Source organism: Balaenoptera physalus (assembly GCF_965194825.1).
Source record: "Balaenoptera physalus genome assembly, chromosome: 8".
NCBI classification, from domain to species: Eukaryota; Metazoa; Chordata; class Mammalia; order Artiodactyla; family Balaenopteridae; genus Balaenoptera; species Balaenoptera physalus.
The window spans coordinates 9,966,768-9,988,023 of NC_138887.1; the positions used below are offsets into that span (position 1 = coordinate 9,966,768).

The window sequence follows — 21,256 nt, forward strand, 5'->3', positions numbered from 1 at the left end:
GCAGAATTTCCTCTTCCTCTTTATAGAGCTTGTTTAGAAATGCTCGTTTCCAAGAAACTGTATAAATCAATATGCCAATTTAGTGAGAAAACAGTGCAAACCGAGGGTTCGAACTGCCTAATCAATTTCACCTGATGGTGTCGGAACAATACAGGGCCTGCGACACTTGCAAGGCAGGGCTGGGAGCTCGTGCAGACCACGCATGGGGAAGTCCAGCCCAGCACCCTACACACACTTGAAAACAGATGGTTAGGGGCTCCCATGGTCCTGAGGCTGACATCTGAGCAACCAGGCTGGGAAGAAAGCGCCACGTGACACCCTAGCGGACTGCGAAGGGATGGGTCCAAGTAGCTCACGGTACAGAGCACACGTTGTGTGCACACAGCACACAGGTCACAGACAAGTTGTATTCACCCGATACAAGCACCTAATACAAGATAAATAAGGACTCTCAGACTGTTCTGTGTAAGAAGAATATTTAGTTGCTTTAAATTATACAGCATACGCTTTTACATTTCCACTTTTTTAAATAGGCATTTGTTCACTGTGGGCCCAGATACAACTGAAGTGTTCAATCCTAAGTAAATTAAACGCTACTGAGTATATTCTTATAAATCTTACAAGTCTTAGGGTACCTCCCTAATGACAAAGTCTCCAATGTCAAATCGTTTATGAACAAAGTAAAGGTTTATAAATATTCTGGCATTTTACCGCTTTTCCTAGTATTGCGTGGGGGCTAATATGAAATTCAGCAGAAGCAGAGGCTCGATGGCCAGCATGAATGTGCTTTATATTTCTTCCCCGATTCCTGGGGACTTTATTAACAAAAACAACATAATAGCGTCTTTTCACTGACCGAAGCACCACTGTGTTGATCAGATCACACTGCCTCTCGCAAGAGACCAAAGTCAGGCGACAAGCGTGTGAGGAGGCGGCAGGGGTGCGGCCTGTGAAAGAGGGTAGACAAGGAAGGTGTGATGAGGGACACGCGGAGCCGACACTGGTTTAACATTACAGGGTGACTTAACCTTGACCTTGAAAACCAGAACAATTTCAGAGGTGAAAAATCACCACCACTCTTACTAGTGGTGTTGAAGAAAAAAAAAAAAAAATTAGCCAGGGTTTCTCACTGATAGGGTTGCAAAGCATTAGGAAAAAAACAACAGAAGCCAAAACAAGTCAACATAAAGCAGTAATAAAATATAAAAATAAGACGTTATTAAACTAGTGGATGTTATTCTAGGTCTCAAAAATTTGCAAAATACCTATTTAAATTAAAATCTTAGTCCCCTCCAAAAATCCAAAGTGAAAAAGTATCAATTTTAGTAAAGATATCAACATACATATATGCAGATATAGATATACATATGAATAATGCAAAACAAATTTACAAAGATGTTAATTTTGGCACTTTTACTTGGATTTTTAAGGAAAGTGACTACAGATATCTTTGCATACAAATTCTCATTCTGGAGAAACAGGATGCAGAAATAAAAGGTTCAAGCATCTCCCTTCTTAAAAAGAACTTTGAAAAGGATAACTTTACCCGTTAAACCTCCTGGTTGGCAACTTTATAAATCTGGCTTGATTTCTCTAACTCCACAAGTTTGACAAAGTTATTTTAGTTTCTACCAGTGACACCTGGTCATCCACTTTCAGCACATGTACCATTTGGCCAGAAGTCCATAAATAATGTTTCCAATGTAGAAATCTTAAAGTTATAAAGGGAAATACTGCTCAGTAGATAAAATCTCCCGGAATGTCTTGCAGCAAAGGTTCCTCAAATTTAAATCGTTTGGAAATGGCCTTTTGCTCCATTTTCTCTTTTTCAGACTGTCTGCATTGTCCTAAAGTATATGAAGTAACTACAATCAACTCCTCTGTGACGACGGATTCCTCGGTTTCCGGCTTCTGAGTATCTGAATTACTTTCAGGCACAGAATCGCCTTCCTGGAGGGCCTGTGCCTCTTCTAATGCCCCTTTCACCTTGAGAGAAGGTTCCTGAACACTGCTCTCCATTAGCCATGGATGTTTCAGACATTCCTCAGCAGTGGCGCGATCTCTGGATAAAGATACACATTTTACAATTAGGACGAAGTAGTTTAAAGCCTCAACTATAACTTAGAGCATAAGGTATTATATTTTGGGACGTATGAACCACAAAGATCTTATTGTGGTTCCTGAATAAAACAAAGTTTTAGCATTTGCATGCAAATGCCGTTCCCCACAATATAGAAAAATAGTATTTTAAGTTATCTCTGAAAAGCCCCTTTGAAAGACCAAGAACAGATGGCAAATATCTGTTATACTGAGGTGCGGTTCACATTTTCTAAAAAACATTTTCATTTTTGCCACTTTTTCTTTCAACAGATGTAAGAAGCCAAAGGTTTCATCTAGTTTTATGTCTACACTTTCAATGTCTTCATTTTGGGGTTTCAGTTGTTAATCTGCTTTTGTTCAGATTGCTCAAAAATTGATAGAGATCAATATTAACGAATACTTACTCAGGTTTCTTAACTAAAAGTGTCTTGATGAAGTCAACAGCTGACTCAGACACAACATCAAATTCTTCCTCAGAATAACTCAAATTCATCTGTGAGATGTTGAGGAACGTTTCTTGTTTATTATCGCCTAAGAAAGGCGATACTCCCGTCAGCATGACATATGCCAACACTCCAATGCTCCTAAATCAGAATGAAAATGTAAGAAAAATTAGTATCTTATTCATTTCTTGAAACTAATTTGATCAATTCATCATAAATAATTCTCACCACATATCCGTTGCCATGCTGATGGGGTCATAACTAAGAATTTCAGGAGCTAGTATCAGAAACAGAAGAAAACATTCAGTTTTGTGAAAAAAAAAATTGCCAAATTTGCTCTTAGAGAGAAAAATTTAAAGATCAATCTAAGACATTGTTAAGGTTTGGGCTAAGATGAAATAAGTTCACGTGATAAGTCAAATCAATACGCATTACTGTAAAGTCTAACTAGATGTTTATAATTAACTTGCTTTTTGCACCTCTATCCTCCAATGCTGGGTCCTAGTATTTTTTTTTTTTTTTTAATATTTGAATACATAACTACTGCCACATAAACTGGCAACTTTTACACTTTCCTCTTCCCACACCCTCTATCTAATCAAGCATCAAGTTCCCGCTTTTAAATCGTGCCCTCCCCCGCCCCAGTCTACAGCACGTGCCCCCTGACCCCCACTTGGTCCCGCCCTCTGATCTACTCTCTATGCTGTGGCTGCAGTGAGCTTTTAAAATGCCCACCCGTTAACACAAAGTCAGTCAACAAGGTTAGAAACAACCTGGGCATCCTTGGATGACATGCATCACACACACAGACAACAAAGACAACCTACAGGGTTGAGAAAAAGTTTGCTTTGATAATATCTAACTAGACTGCTGCCAGCCAGAGAAGTAACAGAAAGACAGTCCCAAGTGTGCAAGGACATAGGGGGAATTCAGGAAAATCCTCCCTGAAGACTACTCACTGGTATGATGCAGTCAACCAAAAGACGATTTTTTTCAAAAGTATAGAAATAGGAAGACTAGGCTATGAAAAGACAGGCAATTAAGTACTGAATCCATTTAAAAACAGATCAAAGCCTAAAAAATGGTGGTAATTACAATAAAAAAGGGAATGAAAATGTTCTAGGGAAAACCAAAACACTCAAAGTTGCACATGCCTTAGGAGTGGGAGATAAGCCTGCCCCAGAACATGAGGGGAGGAGGTGTAGGGGATACTGGTTTCCCCCACTTCTATCTGAAGCTGTTGAGCTGAGAAGCAGAGGCTACGAATGTTATTTAAAAGTTGTAAAAGACGGAGTGCCCCGGCGGTGCAGTGGTTAGGACTCCAGGCTTGCACCGCAGGGGGCACGGGTTCCATCCCTGGTCGGGGATCTAAGATCCCACAAGCGATGCAGCATGGCCAAAAAAAGAAAACAGAAAAAGAAAGTTTTAAAAGATACTACCAGGAAATTTAAAATCAAATGCAGAGTATCCAAATCACTGGAGGGGAAAAAGTACAACAGAGCGGAGAGAGCAGTAGATGGTGGGAGGAGCGGGGAAGGAAATAACATTAGCTTACTCTTCTGAGTGTTTATTACGTGCTGAGCGCTGACGTGAGAGTGTGACGGAGCAGATCCAGTGAGGTAGGACTTTCACAGCCTCGTTTCCTGGACAGAGGACTGTGAGGTATAGAGAGGTCTGGGGACCGAGGTCCCACAGCTGGCCAGTGCGGAGGGGCACACACCCAGGCAGCCCTTTCTGCGTATGAAAGGCTGGGGCGGGGCTGGGGGCACGGGGCCCCCTTTAAAAGGCAGGCCAGGCGAAGAGACAGGAGCGCCGCCTGTTTTTCTGTATTATATCCTTCGGAGTTATTTGTAGTTTTTTGGGGTTGGGCTTGTACTGCTTTTATCATAAAGAACAACACAGCTTTGTTTTTTGGAGGGAAAAAAGCTCTTGGTAGAAAATATAGAATTTACCAAAGAGCAGAAAGCATCGGAGGGAAACAAAACAAAACAAACAACCCCCCAGAAACTCATTCAGGGCAATAATTCCTATCGACATCTCGGCCCACAGCCCTTCAGCCCGCAGTCTCCCGTGCTTCTTCCAGTTTACAAGGCCTCCCGTTCGTCACTGGTGCTTCCCCTGAAGCAGCAGCTTGTTAAGCCACATTCCTAACACTAACTCAGCGGCCATGAGACGTACCAGTCGGCGTACTGGAAATTGTGTTCTAGTCCACAAAAAACACACAATATTTGAAGGGTGTTTTTCTGCCTGTGGTATCTTTTATTACCTAATTAATAAAGGATCTGCTGTTTCAAACTGTAGGACTTTAGAAAGTATTTTAAAACTTCAAATTATTTTTTGTACTGTCGTTGCCATACAGCTTTGTTTTCCTCAACCCGACCTGTCCCCCGGGACTTTCTGTGTCCCCCTGGAATCCTTTTTTCCTTCCTACATAAATTCCCACCATCCTGGGCTCCTTCAAGGACTACTCTTCTCATTTCACTTTCTTCTTGCCACACCCCCAGGCCTTCTAGAAGGAGACTGCCTGTCCGCCCACTTCACGCCTCTGCCCTCAGGCAAATCTTCTTCTTCCCCCCAGGCCCAGGCCACAGCCTTCTCTACTCCTGGCCACAATGATGCTGTCACCTACGGACACAAAAGCCATCCTCCTCCTCCCAGGGCTGCCATCACCCCGGGCAATTTCCACACTGATGTGCAGGACCCCACGGCCTGGCACCCATGCTTCTCGACCTCCTGCTCTAAAGAAGCTGACCTTCCAGAGCTACATCCAAGGCCCTGTAATCACAAAGAGCCCTTTCTACTCTGACATTTTAAATGATAAAACTGTAATCCCTGGTCACACCCTTAAATTATTTTACTGCTTTGCTCTTCTACAGAAATCTCTCATTTTCTTTAACCTCATCCAACCACTAATTTTATGCTCCATTTTCCTTCCAGTCTATCCAAAAAGTCATAGTTTACCACTTTTTCTACCAAACCGAGAAGCCATGGTTCATCACTTCAGCTGCTCTCTCCTTTCTCTTTCTGCCAGAAGCTCTCAGCCCTGCGTCAACCCAGCAGAATGCCCTGTTTCCCATATCTATGCAATCACAGGGCTTGCAATGACTTTCACAGCGTTTATTCTACCAACTTGAAGTTCTTAAAAGGTCCTTACTTGTTAAATATCCTTCCACCCTCAGACAACCTGACATCCTCTCCTATTCCTTTTAGAAGCAATCCCTTCAACTTCTCTTAGCCCTCCAGGAAAGGGACCACCAATTTGGTACCTTACTCTTTAAAGTTTTCCATTTTTTTAACTTAATACAAAGGAAGGGGTCTCTGGTGGTAGAGTTTCAACACAGTGGACGGCAGGTCCCACCACTCATCACGCCACATGGGAGCTCCCCAGTGAAGGCGACGCCCGACCCCAAACACAGAGCACACCCCACTCTCGCGGACACTTACCCACATATTCAGGAGTGCCCATGATCTCCCGGAGCTCTTCGCTGTTCTTCATGACTCTTGAAAGACCAAAATCAACTATCTTAATGTCGCCCAGTGGAGAGTCACTCGTCAGCAGAATATTCTGGGGCTACAAAATGACCCGCCCGAGTTAATAAAGCGTGATTGCACACGAGGAGCATAATGAGCGAGGCGCCCCTAAAACATACACATTCCGCCTGCGGAGCTGCGAGCGGGAGATTCAGCAGCAGACAGTCGCTCGTTAGACAGCGTTTCTGCAGCATGCTTCCTATGCGTCAGGCAGCGGGCCTCGCGCCATCTCTTCCCTTATACCGGCTCTTCCCCGGCACGCAGCTACGCATCTATTCCCATCTTAAAAACCAAACCAAACCGCTTAATAAAAAGAATCCTCCCCCCATGACCCTGCATCTCTTTCTAGCCAACACACTCCCTCCCTCAAAGCTCAACTTCTTGAAAGCGAGGTCATCTCAATCCAGCTGAATGGGGATTTGCCCCCTGTACTCGACCTGCTCTCACTAAGGTCACAATATCTTTAATAATCGAAGGCCCACCAAGTCCAGCGGGGGTCCTGCAGGCACTGACAGCGGGACACTGGTCGTCCTTATATTCCCTCTTGGATCTCTTCCTCCCTCTATAGCTCCCTCTCCATTTTTTTCACGATTGTTTTCTTTGCTCTGCTTTTAAATAGTGGTGTTGCCCAAGATCTCTTGCTGGCTGGCCCTCTTCTCGTGACACTCTGCGTTCTACTTCTCAGCAATTTCATCTACTATCAAAGCCTTAGCCGCCACTTACATGCTGATCACTTCTACCCTAAGCCCTCTCCGGACTCACAGCGCCAATTAAAATCGGATCTTTTCGCCTGGCAAGGCCTTCAATGCAATACACACCTCGGGCACCAAACCCACTGCTCTCTTCTGTATTCCCAGCCTCAGTGCTCAAGTCAGACACTGGGGAATCATCCTAAAGTTCTCTGTACCCTTCATTTTCCATCACTTTCACATCCAGTGAAGTCACCAGTCATGTGAATTCTATTTCCTAGATCTCAATATTCCCACTGCACGAAATCTGGGATTTCATGACCCTCCTGTCTCTAGTTTCCCCACCTTCAACCCATCCTCCACGTACGACAACCTTCCCATACTGTAAGTCTGATCGTGACCCTCTCCCTGCGGTCGTCTGGCTGTTCTTCGCCAACAGACACACTCCGGTGGGGCCGGGGCGGGTTGGACGCACGTGGTGGTGGTAAGCGCCTCCCAGAGGACCAGTGAGCTTCGCACTCCTGGAGTCATTTCTGCTCAGCTGGAAATAACTAGGACATCTTTGCATAAAAAGTCAAGCTGATACGTTACGGACTAGAATGTAAAATTCATCCGCCTTTTTAAAATAAAATATGAGATTTGAAAGAGGCTTACGTGCGCTTCAGAATGGGTCGGCGCTCACTGTCTTTGGCCGTTAAGAGCACTTGCAAAGGTGAACTGAGGAGCACGGGCACCAATAACGTATACGTACCTCCCCAGAGCGCCCAGCGTGTTCCACGCTCCGGCCCCTGCCTCCCTCTCTAGATGCCGCTCCTGTCACCATTCTGCGGGGAGCCTGTGCTCCAAGTCAGTCGGGCTGCAGTCCCTCAGCAAGACACACGGTGCACACCTCAGGCCTCTGCTCGGGAAGGGCCTCCCCGGCTGCCCGGCAAACTTACCCTCTCCTTTTCTCTTGGCTTCCAGAACAGAACACGGTCCCGGCCCTCCTGCTAACCCCCGGGCTGCTGCCGCTGGTCCGTCTCCTGCCACCACCTGCTAACTGCTGGGCGCCCGGGGCCTGATCCGGAGGCTACTCCCCTCCTCGCTCCACTCCCACCCGCACTTCCACCTGCCCCTCCGGACTCACAGCCTTTCTCTCTGGCTCAGCTCCCTTCAACCAACTCTTTACCTAACTTCTCCCCTTTGATGTCTCAGAGGCGCCTCCCATTCAACGTGCCCAAGTGGGACTCCTGTTTTCCTCCCAAAGCAGACTCTCCTGACGCCCCCGCAGGCATCTCGGTGGGTGCCCCTTGCGGCCAGCAGGACGCAACGCCGAGGAGCATCTCCGTCTCTCCTCCCCCCCCACCGCCTTCGCCATCGAGCTAACGCGTCACCACGTCCTAGTGACGTTAAGTCCTAGATGTAGGCATTTCTAGACCTTGTCTGCCCCTCTCCCCACAGAACACTACCTTGAGCTACCACCACTTTCTCCTCCGTTGCAGCAGAACGCTGCCCGAACTGCAGCCAGGAGGGTCTTTCGTCCTCTGTAAATCTGCTCGGTGGCCGCCCTGCCTAAATCCTTCAGTAGCTTTCCTCTGCTCCTACGATAACCTCCCAGCTGCTCACTGGGGCCCACAAGCCCCGGGCAGGGCAAGCTCGCGCCGGCTGTCCAGACTTGTCACACACCCGCTCCCTGGGCTCAGGGCAAGTCGGTCTCCCCGCCGGACACTGCCAGCCACTCACACCTGTCACGCTCTCCCTCTCAACAGCATCTCTGTCGTCGCACCCCCCCCCCCCCCCACCTGGGACGCTCTGCTCTGCTCTGCCTATGGTCAACTTGGCGAGAAGACCTAGCACGGCAGGGAAGCAGCAACGTGAAGGGCTGCCCTACGACAGAGGATGCTGAGATACAGGGGGGCCCTCTCTTTGAAACGGGTCTTACTGTCGAGCCAGCCATCCATTATGAAAATGCTTGTAGGTTTATCTCAGTCTGGATTCAGAAACAGAGGGGAAGAGGCTACAGCTCTGTGGGAACAGGAGCCACAGTCCTGGCCACGGTGACGTCACCGGGCTCAGGGCCTGGCACCCCGCAGGCCCGCACTGATACTCGCCCAGTAAATGAAAAGAGGAAAGGTGACTAACTACAAAGAAACCCTTAAAGGGTCTCTATTTTGTGTCAGGACAGGTGGTACCATAACTATGAGTAATGCCAAGCCCCTACTGTCCTGAGTTCGTACTCAGAACAGAAGACAGATGGGCCTGTCGGGCTCAACTAGCTCAGGTGCTGCAGTTGACAAAGCACTCAGGCAAGAGATGAACAAGACGGAATGATTCTGCCTTGGAGGGTTCCAGAGGAGGTAGGGGAGCAGCCCTGACGGGGAAAAAGGATTTCACCACTTATTCCGGAAAGTTTTACTGACTGCCTAGTGAGCTGTGACCTGAGGAAATGGCAGAAAACAAGTCCTCCGTTCCTTTGGAGACTTATATTCCAATAGGGTCAAATAAGTACAAATAAATAATACAACCTCAGGTTGTTTTAAGCTCTACAGAGAACTCAGAGTGGGGGAAGGAGCGAGAGAGTGCCCGTCGGGTATGTGTGTGTGCGGATGCTATTTCCAGGGCAGTCAGGGAAGGCTTCCCGGAGGCGGCGTATTTGAGGGCAGACCAATGTTAGGAAGGAGCCAGTCATGGCAGAGCCTCTCGGGGTTGGGGGTGGCAGAGGGAAGAACTGCGAGCTGAAGACAAGCACAGAGGTGAGGGGCAGGTGTGAGGCTGGAAGGAAATGGGGGTGGGGGACAGGACTCGCAGGGCTTTGTGGGCCATTCGGGAGTGCCTGGCAGAAGGCAGAGCAAGGGGAGGGACGGAGGACATTCCAGGGAAAGACAAGACCGCAGGCCAAAGTACACAGGGGAGCCAGCACACAGCACGATGTGCAAGGGACTGTCAAATACAACCATGCGGCTGCGAACAGCCTTCTGAAAAATGTGCCTTTAGCCTGTTTTCAAAGTCTCTAGAGGGAGAGAGACAGAGTGAGGAAGATATGATGAAGCATGGAATGAAAGGAAAGATATTTTACACGTAACAGAGGCAAAATCCACAGGCCATCGTGACTGATGACGTGTAGGAGCAGGAAGAGGGACGTCTCGTCCTTCGCTGATGGATACACTGGGTCCGCAGAGAGGATCATCACTTCAGTTTTCTCAGGACCAGCCGGGACAATTGGAGATTCAGCCTGGAGAGACAGCAAGGCCGAGGACATGGCTTTGGGGGCCCACGGCACACAGGAAAGACTAAAAGCACGGAAGTCAACGAGAGGAAGGGTGTACGGCGAGAAGAGAAGTGGGCCAAGAGGAAGGATGGCTGGTAACTACGTTTCGGGGTAAACACCAAGAGTCAGGAAAGAGAGGAGAAACGCTGGTCTGAGAGCGAGAACCCAGGTGTGACACTAGAGCAGGAAAGTCAGGGAGAACAGCGCCGTCAGACGGGACCAGGGGAAGAATGAGGGCCACAAAAGAGCTCAGAGAAAGTAATTTTTAGTAAAGTGGTGGGAGAAAAAACTAGCTTACACTAGGCTGAAAAACAAACGGAAAGGCTAAGAGATCTAGTACAGGTGGTTTTGGCTCAAATATCTTCTGATACCCTTGAAGCCAGTGCTGTCCTACAGAAAGGTAATTTAAAATGTCCTAGTAGCCATATTACAAAAAGTAAAATGGAACGGGTGAAATTAAATGTATTTATTTAACTCAATATATCTAAAAGGTTATACCCTCAACATGTAATTAATAGGGAAAATTATTGAGATAGTTTACTGTTTTTCATACTAAGTCTTTGAGCTCTGGTGTGGATTTCACACTCTGAGCACCGCCTAGTTCAGACGAGCCGCGTTCCAAGTGCTCTAAAGCACCACGTGGCCAGTGGCACTGGGTTGACGGTGCAGCGTTAAACTCCTTAAGAGAAAAAAAAAGATGCAATGACACCCCAAGAAACAGGGAATTCTTAGTGTCTCTTACCCACTGTCCTAATTTACTACCACTATGCAATTATGGAATGATAGTTTGTTTTGAAAACAAATTCATCAGAATAACTAAGACTTTTCTGCCTACAGTGAAACAACCACACTGTGGCTCAGTATCATCTCTAATTTTGTATAAAAACCTGTTTTTTCTTTTTCTTTTAAATCACAGACAGTTTTGGCTACAGTAAAAACTTAAAACTGAATGAAAACCCAAAACAACAAATTGCTGTCACTGTAGAAGTTTCCACTGCAGATGTGTGCTCAACGGTTATAAATACCCAAACCACATAAAGCACCCCCCAACCGAGATTGAGAAGCTCAACTGATCAATGTTAGAATCAATTTCTCTTTTCAATGACAAAGTAACTATAGAGGTTCTGGTAACATAAACTTCCTTATAAAGCCAACATTTTCTTTTTTACTTAGCTTCTAGCTATTTCTTCAGGAAAAAATCCTATGTAACATCATGATTATGAGACCCCAGACTTCTCAAGGCAACTTTAGTTGTATTGCATTAATGATATACTACAGTACAATCAAACATCATTGTTCAGGCAAATTAGATGAGAGGAGTCTGGCTCCAAACAGACGTTCATCACTGCACATGTTTTGCCTTTCCCAGTACATCAAAAACGCCAAGAGAAATACTGCTAATCACCAGATCTCCTTAAGGTTCATTTGTGGTTAACACGACATGCTCATTCTGGGAATGTTTTTAAATACCATTTGTTCCCTTAAAGTAGATTAAACATCTTTCCCTTACATTTTGTTTACTCTTTACATTCCATGGGAAATGCTTTCTTTAGTTATTATGCAAAAGCTAGTTGGTTTGGTGGTAATGTAGTAAATTCGGTAGTAGTGTGACCAAATTATTAAAAATGTTGCCTTAGTATCTGAAATCAAGGCTTGGTCACAGCATCCATAATCTGCCAAAGTGAGAGACATTAAACCTTGAAAGAGAGATTGCTAGAAAAAACACACGTCTCATAAAATCCCAGCTTTTTGGAACTTCACAGTTAACGTTTATTATGTCCTCTCATCCAACTGTGCCCTGGTTTGACCACAGGTACGTTTTTAAAGTAGACCTTACTCCTCTAAATAAAATATAAGACTATAATCTCCATCAGTTTCTGAAAATATCCATCAGTTTCTGAAAATATGTGCTGAAAACAAAGATAAGTACCTTTAAATTTACAGCTTAGTTAGACCTCCTTTCTATGGAATCCAGTTCATGACAGAGGCTGCAGCTCACAATACTTAATTCTATTTAAGATGCACGCATCCCAAATGGTAAGAGAGAAAATAACAAGGTCCACAGAGAGGTAATGAGAGTGGAATAAACGGGAAACATACAAACTGTTCCCAAATAGACAACTGGGAGTAGAGGAGTCCTAAAATCTTATTTCTCAGCTTCGTGGGGGAATCCTTTTATTTATCTGGGTATCTTCACTTCTGTACAGAATCTGTTTACCATTTACTGAGCAATCACCATTGAATGAGATCATTGTAGACTTGAGGCTAATCTGCTCAATAAGGCTTCAGGTACCATGGACAGCATTTTAAGGAACATTTTATCAGCCCACGAAAATTCAAGTAAATAGACTTTTTATGCACTAAAACCCAGGTCAGAGTATAGAAATAGGTTAATAATCCTGTCTAAATAAATTTGGGAAACTGTTTAGAAATGTTACATGTTACCCCTCTTTCAAGTAAAACATTGATGCTTAAACTATCAGTGATCAACTTAATCTCAGATGGGAAAGTTCCAGCTTCTAATTCCTAGTCTGCTCCTCTACTTCCCATTATACATATCACAGGGTGGACGGGTTTAATGACTGAATACCTAGTACAGAACTGTTGGAAGATCTGACCAGTACAAGACCGTCTAAACACAAACAGCCTTGGATTTTAAGACTGGATTTTTTTATGCCCTTTTTTGGTCAGTCCTCCCCTTGACTGATGTAAAAGCAGGCCATTACGCCCATGACTAGCTCACCAAATTACTGAGATGGTATTGAGACTTGAGCTTGTCCTGACTCTGGCAGAGTTGCTGTTACTGAGACTTGCCAGCCCTGCCATGATTTACGTGCAAAGGAATGGGCTCTCCCTTAATCACACACACTTCAGTGTCTTCAATTTTCATAGATGCATAAACACCCCAACATCTGCATCTGCTACTCCTCAAAGAACTTCCCACGTTCAGTTGAAGATACAGGCCTGCCTCGTTTTACCGCACTTTGTTTTACTGCATTTCGCAGCTATTTTGTTTTTTAAGAATTGAAGGTTTGAGGCAACCCTGCGTCGAGCAAGCCTTGGCGCCGTTTTTCAAACAGCATTTGCTCACTTTGTGTCTCTGTGTCACATTCTGGTAATCCTCGCGGTATTTCAGACTTTTTCATTATATTTGTTGTGCTGATCTGTGATCAGTGACCTTGGCACTGGGAAAGATCGTGTGACTCGCTTTATTGCGACATTCACCGTACTGTGGTGTCTGGAAGCAAACCCGCCACATCTCCGAGGCCTGCCTGCATCTGGCTGAGAGTCTTCAGCGAATCAGTCTTTTGGCAAACTGACCGTTTGGGGTCTGACCAGACTGAGTAGTGTATTTCCCGTTCTGTCAATTACCACTTTTCAAAGAGACAACTATAATAGTTATTCTAACTAACTTCTGTCTCTGGGACGAGAATTGCCCATTTTCACCATAAGGGGGAATAAATGGTCTACTGACTCAAAGTTCCCATATATACTGGGGTTATCACTTTTCACAGAATTAAAACGTAAGAAAACACATTTAGCTCTATAGCTTCGTCTTTCAAGCTCTGAAAGAGACTGAGAGTCAGCATTATAGACAAGTCGTCACTGGGCAGACGGTTGTTAAAAGATGCAGGACAGCAGACTCTCTTTGTCCAGACTCACGGGGGACATGGAAGTCAACTTGGAAATGACCTTTTGATAGAAATCATTCCCGTCTGCACTGCTGCCTTTCCAACCCCATCCCCAACCTTTCCCCTCCAGAGCTCACTGAGAAGCAAGTCTGACAGCGTGTGTGCAGAGCGTGCGGGCGGAAGGCAGGCTGGGAGCCTTCCAGGCCACCTGTCCTCTAGCTCTTCTGGGCCCAGGAAACATGCAAAGTCCTGTTTCCAACATCAAAGGCCCATCATCAAAGCCTCTATTAAAGCTGGAAAGAATTCTACACCGAGTGCACTGGGGAGAAAGGGTACGATTTATACTGAGCGTATTAGGGAGAAAGGGATATAATTTCACTGTGTAAATACACAGTTGAACCTGGTATTCAAGAACTTAATATTCACCCTTGACTGCTTTCAAGTAACATCAAAGATGCATGACACACGGTGTTGGCAACCTGTCTGACTTGCTACCTAATTAGCTCCTTTTCTGAATAATGTCATAGGTGGAGCTGTCATAAATTGAAAGCTCATTTCCTATAGGTGCAATATTATTTAAATTGGGGTTCTGTTCCTGGAGGTCGTTTTTATATCATAAAACCAGCAAAACGTCATAGAAATAAATGTATGATTTTACAAAGTTAAGTGTGTAAAACCAAACATGAGAGAAGGCTTGGCACAGACATGACTTTGGGGACGTCCTCCTCACGGCTGGTACTAACTGAGGCTTCTTAAAGCCTGAGTCCACTGAAGTCTGGACTGCAGAGACCATCTCTTCCTGGCAAGTGTTCCCGAGCGAAGCACAGCGGCTGTGTCCCGCACCCAGGATCTCTGAATTTCTAATGCATACGACGCACTAAAGGGAAAAACCAAAGCCCCAGCTCCCTTGGCGCATGCTCTGAGGGTCTCACCTAGGTGATCTCTAAGGCCACTGCGGCATCAGCCTCCTGGGACCGCTCGTGGGTGCACACACGTCCACACCTGCCTTCAAAAAATGGCACTATCACTCCCACACTCTACTGTGCTGTAACCGCCCACTTTAGACACCCTACTAAGAGATCAGTGTGCCGCAGAAAAAAAGAACTGTTAACAAAATGAAATATTGGCATCTTTCAGAAAAGAACAAGAAGGTTTCCAAATAATTTCCTTTCCCCTGTATTTTTCTGTAAGAACCTAGCATTTGAAGGAGGACCTATTACCTTTCCACCTAATTTCAAATGGAATTTGATCAAGTTTACTTACAGAGTCACTTCCAGGTTATACACTGCACACTCCTTGAGAGTCTTCCTTCGTGCAAAAGAGACTAAACACTGCCATGTATACAGCACGGTATGTGTACAGTATGGTACGTGTACAGTATGGTGTGTATAACGTGTCACAGAGTGTGCCATCCAGCAGCAGCTGTCTGAGTGGCACCTGCATCCGCAGGACTGGCATCACCTGGCCCTGCCCTGAATCTGAAACTTGCTGGGGCCCAGCAATTTGTTTTAACAAGCCTTTCAGGTGACCCTGACCTGGGTCAAAGCTGAAGAGCCACTGCCTAAAGCATCTCCTTTCTGCTGGAAGCACACGACAGCAGGGGTCAGGGTGGGTGGGCAGGTGAGTGAGACGAGGCCGCAGAAGTTCAGGAGACGAAAGTGGTTTTGGGTCCGGGGGTTCGGCCCTGTCAGGTTACCCTCCTTCCTCACGCCCTCTCCTCTGGCTGACAGGGCGGGTAAGGAGCCGGAGCCCCTGGGGTGTGTCCTGCGCTGGAGGACTGTCTCACTTCCACAAAGCCCCACCTGGACTCAACCATGGGAAAGCCAGCAGGGGTCTTAGACGCTCTTCTCCTCAGCTGCCTGAAGGAATATGCTCTGAATCCCTGCGGTGGACACTTACTGTTTGTCCCCTGAGCGCCCGTTCTCTCGTCTTGGAGAAACGGAACTGGTCTGAGAACCCATCCCTTCCCCACTCTCAGTCCGCATCAAAGCTGGGCTGGGAGCAGGGCTGGACCCCTCTAGGTGGGAGCATATGACACCGATGGCACTGGCCTGGCCATCAAAACCCTGCACCAGTGCACCAATTCTTTCTGGGTTGATCTAAGCTGGTCTGAGTGGGTCTCAGGACTTCTGAACGAGCCAGTGACTTGAGAGCAGCTCTTTCCTGCTGAGTCTCAGGGCAGTTGTGAGGCTAAAAAACGGTCACATCTAACTCACCACCATTTCATTGCCGTTTGGAGGAGGTAGAGCTGAGAACTGAAGAAAAACCAAGCGCTGGCAGTATCTGGATGAATGAATAGTGCTGTAGCTGCAGCCAGAATTACCCTGGACTTTTTAGCCAGTGAAAGTTCCTCTTTCGATTACCCTGCTTTCAGCTGGCGTCCGCGTCACTTGAAAGGATGGTAACTGATACCACCCTTTGTATTTTCTCTCCTCCTTCCTCCCCTTCCTTCTTTGACAATTTCAAATTAAAAATCTACCTGCCTCTGATCGCTTTCATTCCCTAATTCATTTTATTTATTGCTGCCTGCCTAATTTTCCACAACACTGCCTTTCAAATATTTCTGCTCAAAAATCACCTATCACTCTGTGACATGTGAACCCCGGGAATCTGGCCTTTTCTCAACTTTCAGTATCTCCTACGTCATCTTTCAATTCCAGAGGAACTTTTCCATTTATTTTTGTCCAAACACATCACAAGTATTCCTAACTCTTTTGAGTTACTTTCTCCTATTCTTCTCTACCTATCTAAATCCTAACTTTTTGGAAAGGTCTGTCTCAAGCCCTGTCTCCGCCAGGAAGCCTTCCCCTACCCCAGCAATACCCTCGAAGCTCCATTTCTGGGGCAATGTATTATTATTTATCTTTCTATGCATGCACACGTGCATTCTCTCCCTGATTAAACTGGCTACAGGATACAAGTTATGACTCAATTCGTATATCCTTGTTACCTAATAAAACACACAAACCTGACAAATATTGGAGGAAACCACTGTGAGATATTTCGCATCTAGAGTGTCATTCTCCAGCAACTTCAAAACTGTAAAGTAATTCAGCTCTTACCTTCAAATCAAGATGAACTACATCATGAGCGTGTAAAAAGCGAACACCTTCTAAAATCTGCCTCATGAGTCTCTGAACATCTTTTTCCTTAAAGGCTTCTTCTCTGTCTGCAACACACTGGTCAAAGATTTCACCCCCAGCAGCACTAGAGAAGATGAGAAGCACATTTTCAATCGAAAGGAAGAGGACTCATTAAAAATAGCCTTTTTGTTCTTAATATTTAGACACAGTAGGTATCTTTATTTACAGAGACTGTAATTTGAATGTGTGTAAACGTTCGTCCATGTACGTGCTGAAATCCAACATTTTTTAAGTAAAAATTTAAGCTCAGATTAGCATTTCCAAAGCTAAATAAAAACATCAGCTTCAGAACTTCAAGAACTAAACCTTAGTAGTAAAATATATTAACACACTTTCAAGTAAAAAAATTCTCAAGAATATTTAGTTACAGAATACATAAAAACATTGTTTTTGTAAAAAATGCAAATAATGCAAATAAAGCAAATGCCCTCCATTGAAGACCCTTCCCCCAGTCCAGAGCTACATTTAGAAGTAAGCTCTGTTATCACTCAGGTGTACTCCATCCTTCCAGATTTTTAAAATATATTTAAATGCATACAAAAATATTAGTTTTCTGGATTTTTAAAGACACATAAATGGCAACATTCTAACTGATACTGTTCTATTACTTTTTAAAATTACTTAAACATGCCTTAAGAGTCTTTTCCATGATGGTTTTATATCTCATAATTTTTATCTTTTATTTGTTAAATTTTTTGGCTGACTTGGATCTTTGTTGCTGCAGGCAGGCTTTCTCTAGTTGCGGCGAGCAGGGGCTATTCTTCGTTGTGGTGGCTTCTCTTGTCACGGAGCATGGGCTCTAGGCGCACAGGCTTCAGTAGTTGCAGCACGTGGGCTCAGTAGTTGTGGCACGAGGGGCCCTAGAACGCGCGGGCTTTAGTAGTTGCAGCGCATGGCCTTAGTAGTTGTGGCTCGTGGGCTTAGTTGCTCTGGGGCATGTGGGATCTTCCCAGACCAGGGATCCAACCCATGTTCCCCCTGCACTGGCAGGTGGATTCTTAACCACTGCGGCACCAGGGAAGTCCTACCTCAGAATTTTTAATTCCTGCAACCTTGTGAATAGAAAAACCATAGTTTATTTAGCCATTCCCCTCTGAAGGACATTTAGGTTTTTTTTTTTTTCCTAATTATTCATGATTATAAACAATGTTGTGATGAGAAGGTGTGTGAAGGTTCCTGTCAGCTCCTGTGTCAGTAAGTAGTCTTCAACGTAGATACTGGGATGAAACTGCTGGTGTGAAAGGAATGTGCTTTTGAAATTTCAGTAGATATGACCTAGGCTCACCAAAAGAGCGGTACGGACTTAAACTTTCTTCCACCCTCTGGCCAAAGCACCTGTTTTGTTTTTTTTTTTCCCCTGAAGAATTTTGCCAATAAAAGAAACAAATCATTTACAATTTTTCTTTCCCTTCAGCAGAAATTCCATATTTTAACAATTTGTTCTTACCATAAATGACAGCTCATGTCCTATCTCAAATTTTCCTTTATGTGTTTAAAAAAAAAAAAAAAGACTGGATTGCCTCCATGAAGTTGTTATAAAAATTAATGTGAAATACGCAACTCCAAGCAGCCATCTACTGTCAAACAAAAGCTACTCGTTCGTTTCCTTTTCATAAGATAACTTAGTTCTTTCCTTCCAGCCTTCTTTCCTTCCTTTTTTTTTGTTAGGGCAATCTATTTTCTAAATTCTGTCTATAAAAGGAAACAAAAATTTTCACCAAAGTCAGCTAAGAACCTATTTAAGTTTAGCTGAAAAGCTCTAGGTGGTGAGAGTGAAAGAAAATAACTCGCTGGCTGATTCAGATTTTCATTTGGTTAAACCTACACAACTGACAATTATATTTTACTTACAGTATGAGAAAACCATACGTGAAAGCATCAAAACAATTTTTATGTAATTAACTGTAAAATGGCCATTGCATGTTCAGGCAAAGCTAAAGTGATGCATAACTCGTAAGAAAGGAAAGGGTGAGCGTTTACAACGAAACCAAAGAGTAAGTTAGTGACAGCCTGCGGTACCGTACACGTGAGCAGGCAGTTAGTGAGGACGAGCTGAGCCCGCTCGGTCGCAGCGGCTAGAGACGCACCAGGACGCGATGTGCAGTCCACGGAGTGCCCTGCACGTAAAGGCTACACTCAGAGCTGCCTCTTTTCCTCAGTTGAGACAGACAAATGCATTTTGGTTGCAAAAGTTCGCCAGTCTCAATTTACTGTCCTCTGGGCCTCTCAGCTCAACACTACCACCCACAATAAAATTCAATAGTGGTCAGTTTACATAAACACAAGGATTTCTTCACCTAAAATTTAAGAACAATTTATTATTAGTCCTTTCCACTATGATGTTTACCCATTCTTGCTTTAACAAAAGGGTTTTCCCAAGAATTTAAGCAGTTCACATAAGCACAAAATGTGAAGCGCAAAACTAGTTTTCTAAAAATTTTCAAGGATGTACTTCAAATGCAGGCTATTGTAATAAAAAAACTGTAAAAGCCAGCCTTGAGCGATCAGTAAGACTTAACATACCCTCTCGGTACAACGTACGACCATCATATCATCTCGCCCTACTTACATTTAAGCCTGACCCATTTAACTAATTGTCATATTAACTAATGGAACCAAGTGAAATTTTACTAAGGAACAACTTGAGATGTTAAAAGCATCTGTCAAGTATGGTAACAGAAAACACAAGAATATTAACAACTACTTTGCACAAAGCACCTTCCTTCACACAGAAGTTTGTGTGTGAAGGAAGGTGCTTCACACCTTTGTGTGTGTGCTCGAGCAGCACAGAGTTTGCTATGTCTCCCTTTCACTACAGCAAGACTTCCACAGCTTTATTACAGTACACTTTACTCCAGCAGTGCTTATTTTCCACAACTTTAAAATTACAAAGAAACGAATTCATTTAACTTTTTACCCAAATATCTTTTACAAAACAATTAACTCAAGGGCTTTACAAAACAATTAACTCAAGGGCTTTTCAAAAAATTTTACACCAAAACGATTTTTACATAAAATATTAAGAACTGTGAATTTCAATTTTCTAGTTAGTGGTCCTCAGAAAGTTGTAAGTATCTCTTTGCCAACATTATTCAGAGCCATATAAATGATGTTTGGAAGCTAAGTGTAACTGACTTTCCCTGGCTGCTTGCACCTTAGCTAGATCACAGCTTCCAACCTTAGGCACCAAACACTCCTTTTTCTACCTAAACCAGCATTTCCATTTCTATCCCATGGAGAGGCCCCGTTTGGATCTCTACTCCCTCCCTATTCAAATTCAACAAATATCAATCAAATATGTTAAGAGGCCCTGTGCTAGGGCAAGAAAGATAAATTATAAGTTTTAGTTGGGAAGAGAAAGATGAAAGATAATTTTAGGAATATGTATGCATAAATACACATGAGTGTGAAGTTATATATCAAGTGATTTGATAACTTAGCAAATGAGCAATTAATTGGAAGGAAAGAGAAAAAAAATCTTAGAAAGATGACACTTATTCTGGGCCTTCGGGAATGAACAGGAATCCACTAGATGGAATGGCAGGAGTGCATCCCAGGCAGGGTGGAGATATGTATAAGGGCCTGTTGGTGTGACAAATAACTGGTACACTCACAGGAGGATAAGCAGCTACTTCCCCTTTCACCCAAATGGTACGGAACTTGCCATCTACCCATAAACAATGAGAAAATGAGCCAAGTATATGAACCAACTATTTTCAGACATAAGAACAACAGGCCGTTAGGACCATTATCCCTGAGGTGGAGGCACACACAAGCTGACCCCTACGCTCTGTCTTTCTACCTGGAGGTAATTTACGGCACGTGGTACAGGGCTGGGAAGGATCCCAAGCAGAACAGCAGCCTTGCTAAATTGAGGGGGTAGGAAGGGAGTTTGACAAGGCTAAGGCAGCTGGCCTGTGTACAGGCAGAGGACCAGGGAGGAGGTTCTACACAGAGGGAGACCTGCAGACATCTGCTTAGGTGTATCCCAGAGTCTTAGGCAAGGTACTTACATGCACATTCACTGGATAAAACTGTGAGGTCAGGCAAAGAACTACCAGGAAATCATTAGCTGAACAAGCCCTAGCATTCACCAAGGACAGAATAAGACATTTGAATTTTACCCAGTCTGAGTAGAAAAACCATGCCAAGCACCTGGGGCATTCAGCAGTCCCCCCAGAATGCCATATTTTAGCCTTATTAAAGGCTAAAGTAGCCCTAGACCTGCCCAGTAAGTCTGATCCACAAGTAATTTAACTGCCTGCCAAAACAAACATCACCATTCTTTTAGTGGAAGATCATAAAATCCACCCAGCACTGTGCCATTCTAAATATATGGCATCCTTCCAAAAATTACTAGACATCTGAAAATGCCACCACTTACAACTCACAACTAACAGGAAAATAAAAACAGACCCAGAGATGATGGAATTGGCAGGTAAGGACTTTAAAACAGGTACTATAAATACAC

The 21,256-nt window shown here is 44.4% G+C and overlaps 1 protein-coding gene across 2 annotated transcripts in view; it reads right to left on the reverse strand.

Annotated features, from left to right (window-relative positions):
• Positions 1–459: 459 nt before the first annotated feature.
• The window catches only part of STK17A (serine/threonine kinase 17a), a 38,107-nt gene continuing 17,310 nt past the window's right edge, over positions 460–21,256 (reverse strand). Inside the window, exons 3-8 of one of the 2 annotated variants that reach the window (XM_082473600.1) lie at positions 16,705–16,849; positions 9,819–9,974; positions 5,988–6,114; positions 2,772–2,820; positions 2,505–2,684; positions 460–2,062 (exon numbers count right to left, since the gene is read on the reverse strand). In XM_082473600.1, the coding sequence (XP_082329726.1) occupies positions 1,738–2,062; positions 2,505–2,684; positions 2,772–2,820; positions 5,988–6,114; positions 9,819–9,974; positions 16,705–16,849 (982 nt within the window). In that variant the 3' untranslated portion in view covers positions 460–1,737. The remainder of the gene's footprint in view (positions 2,063–2,504; positions 2,685–2,771; positions 2,821–5,987; positions 6,115–9,818; positions 9,975–16,704; positions 16,850–21,256) is intronic. The other variant, XM_082473601.1, reaches the window with a different exon arrangement.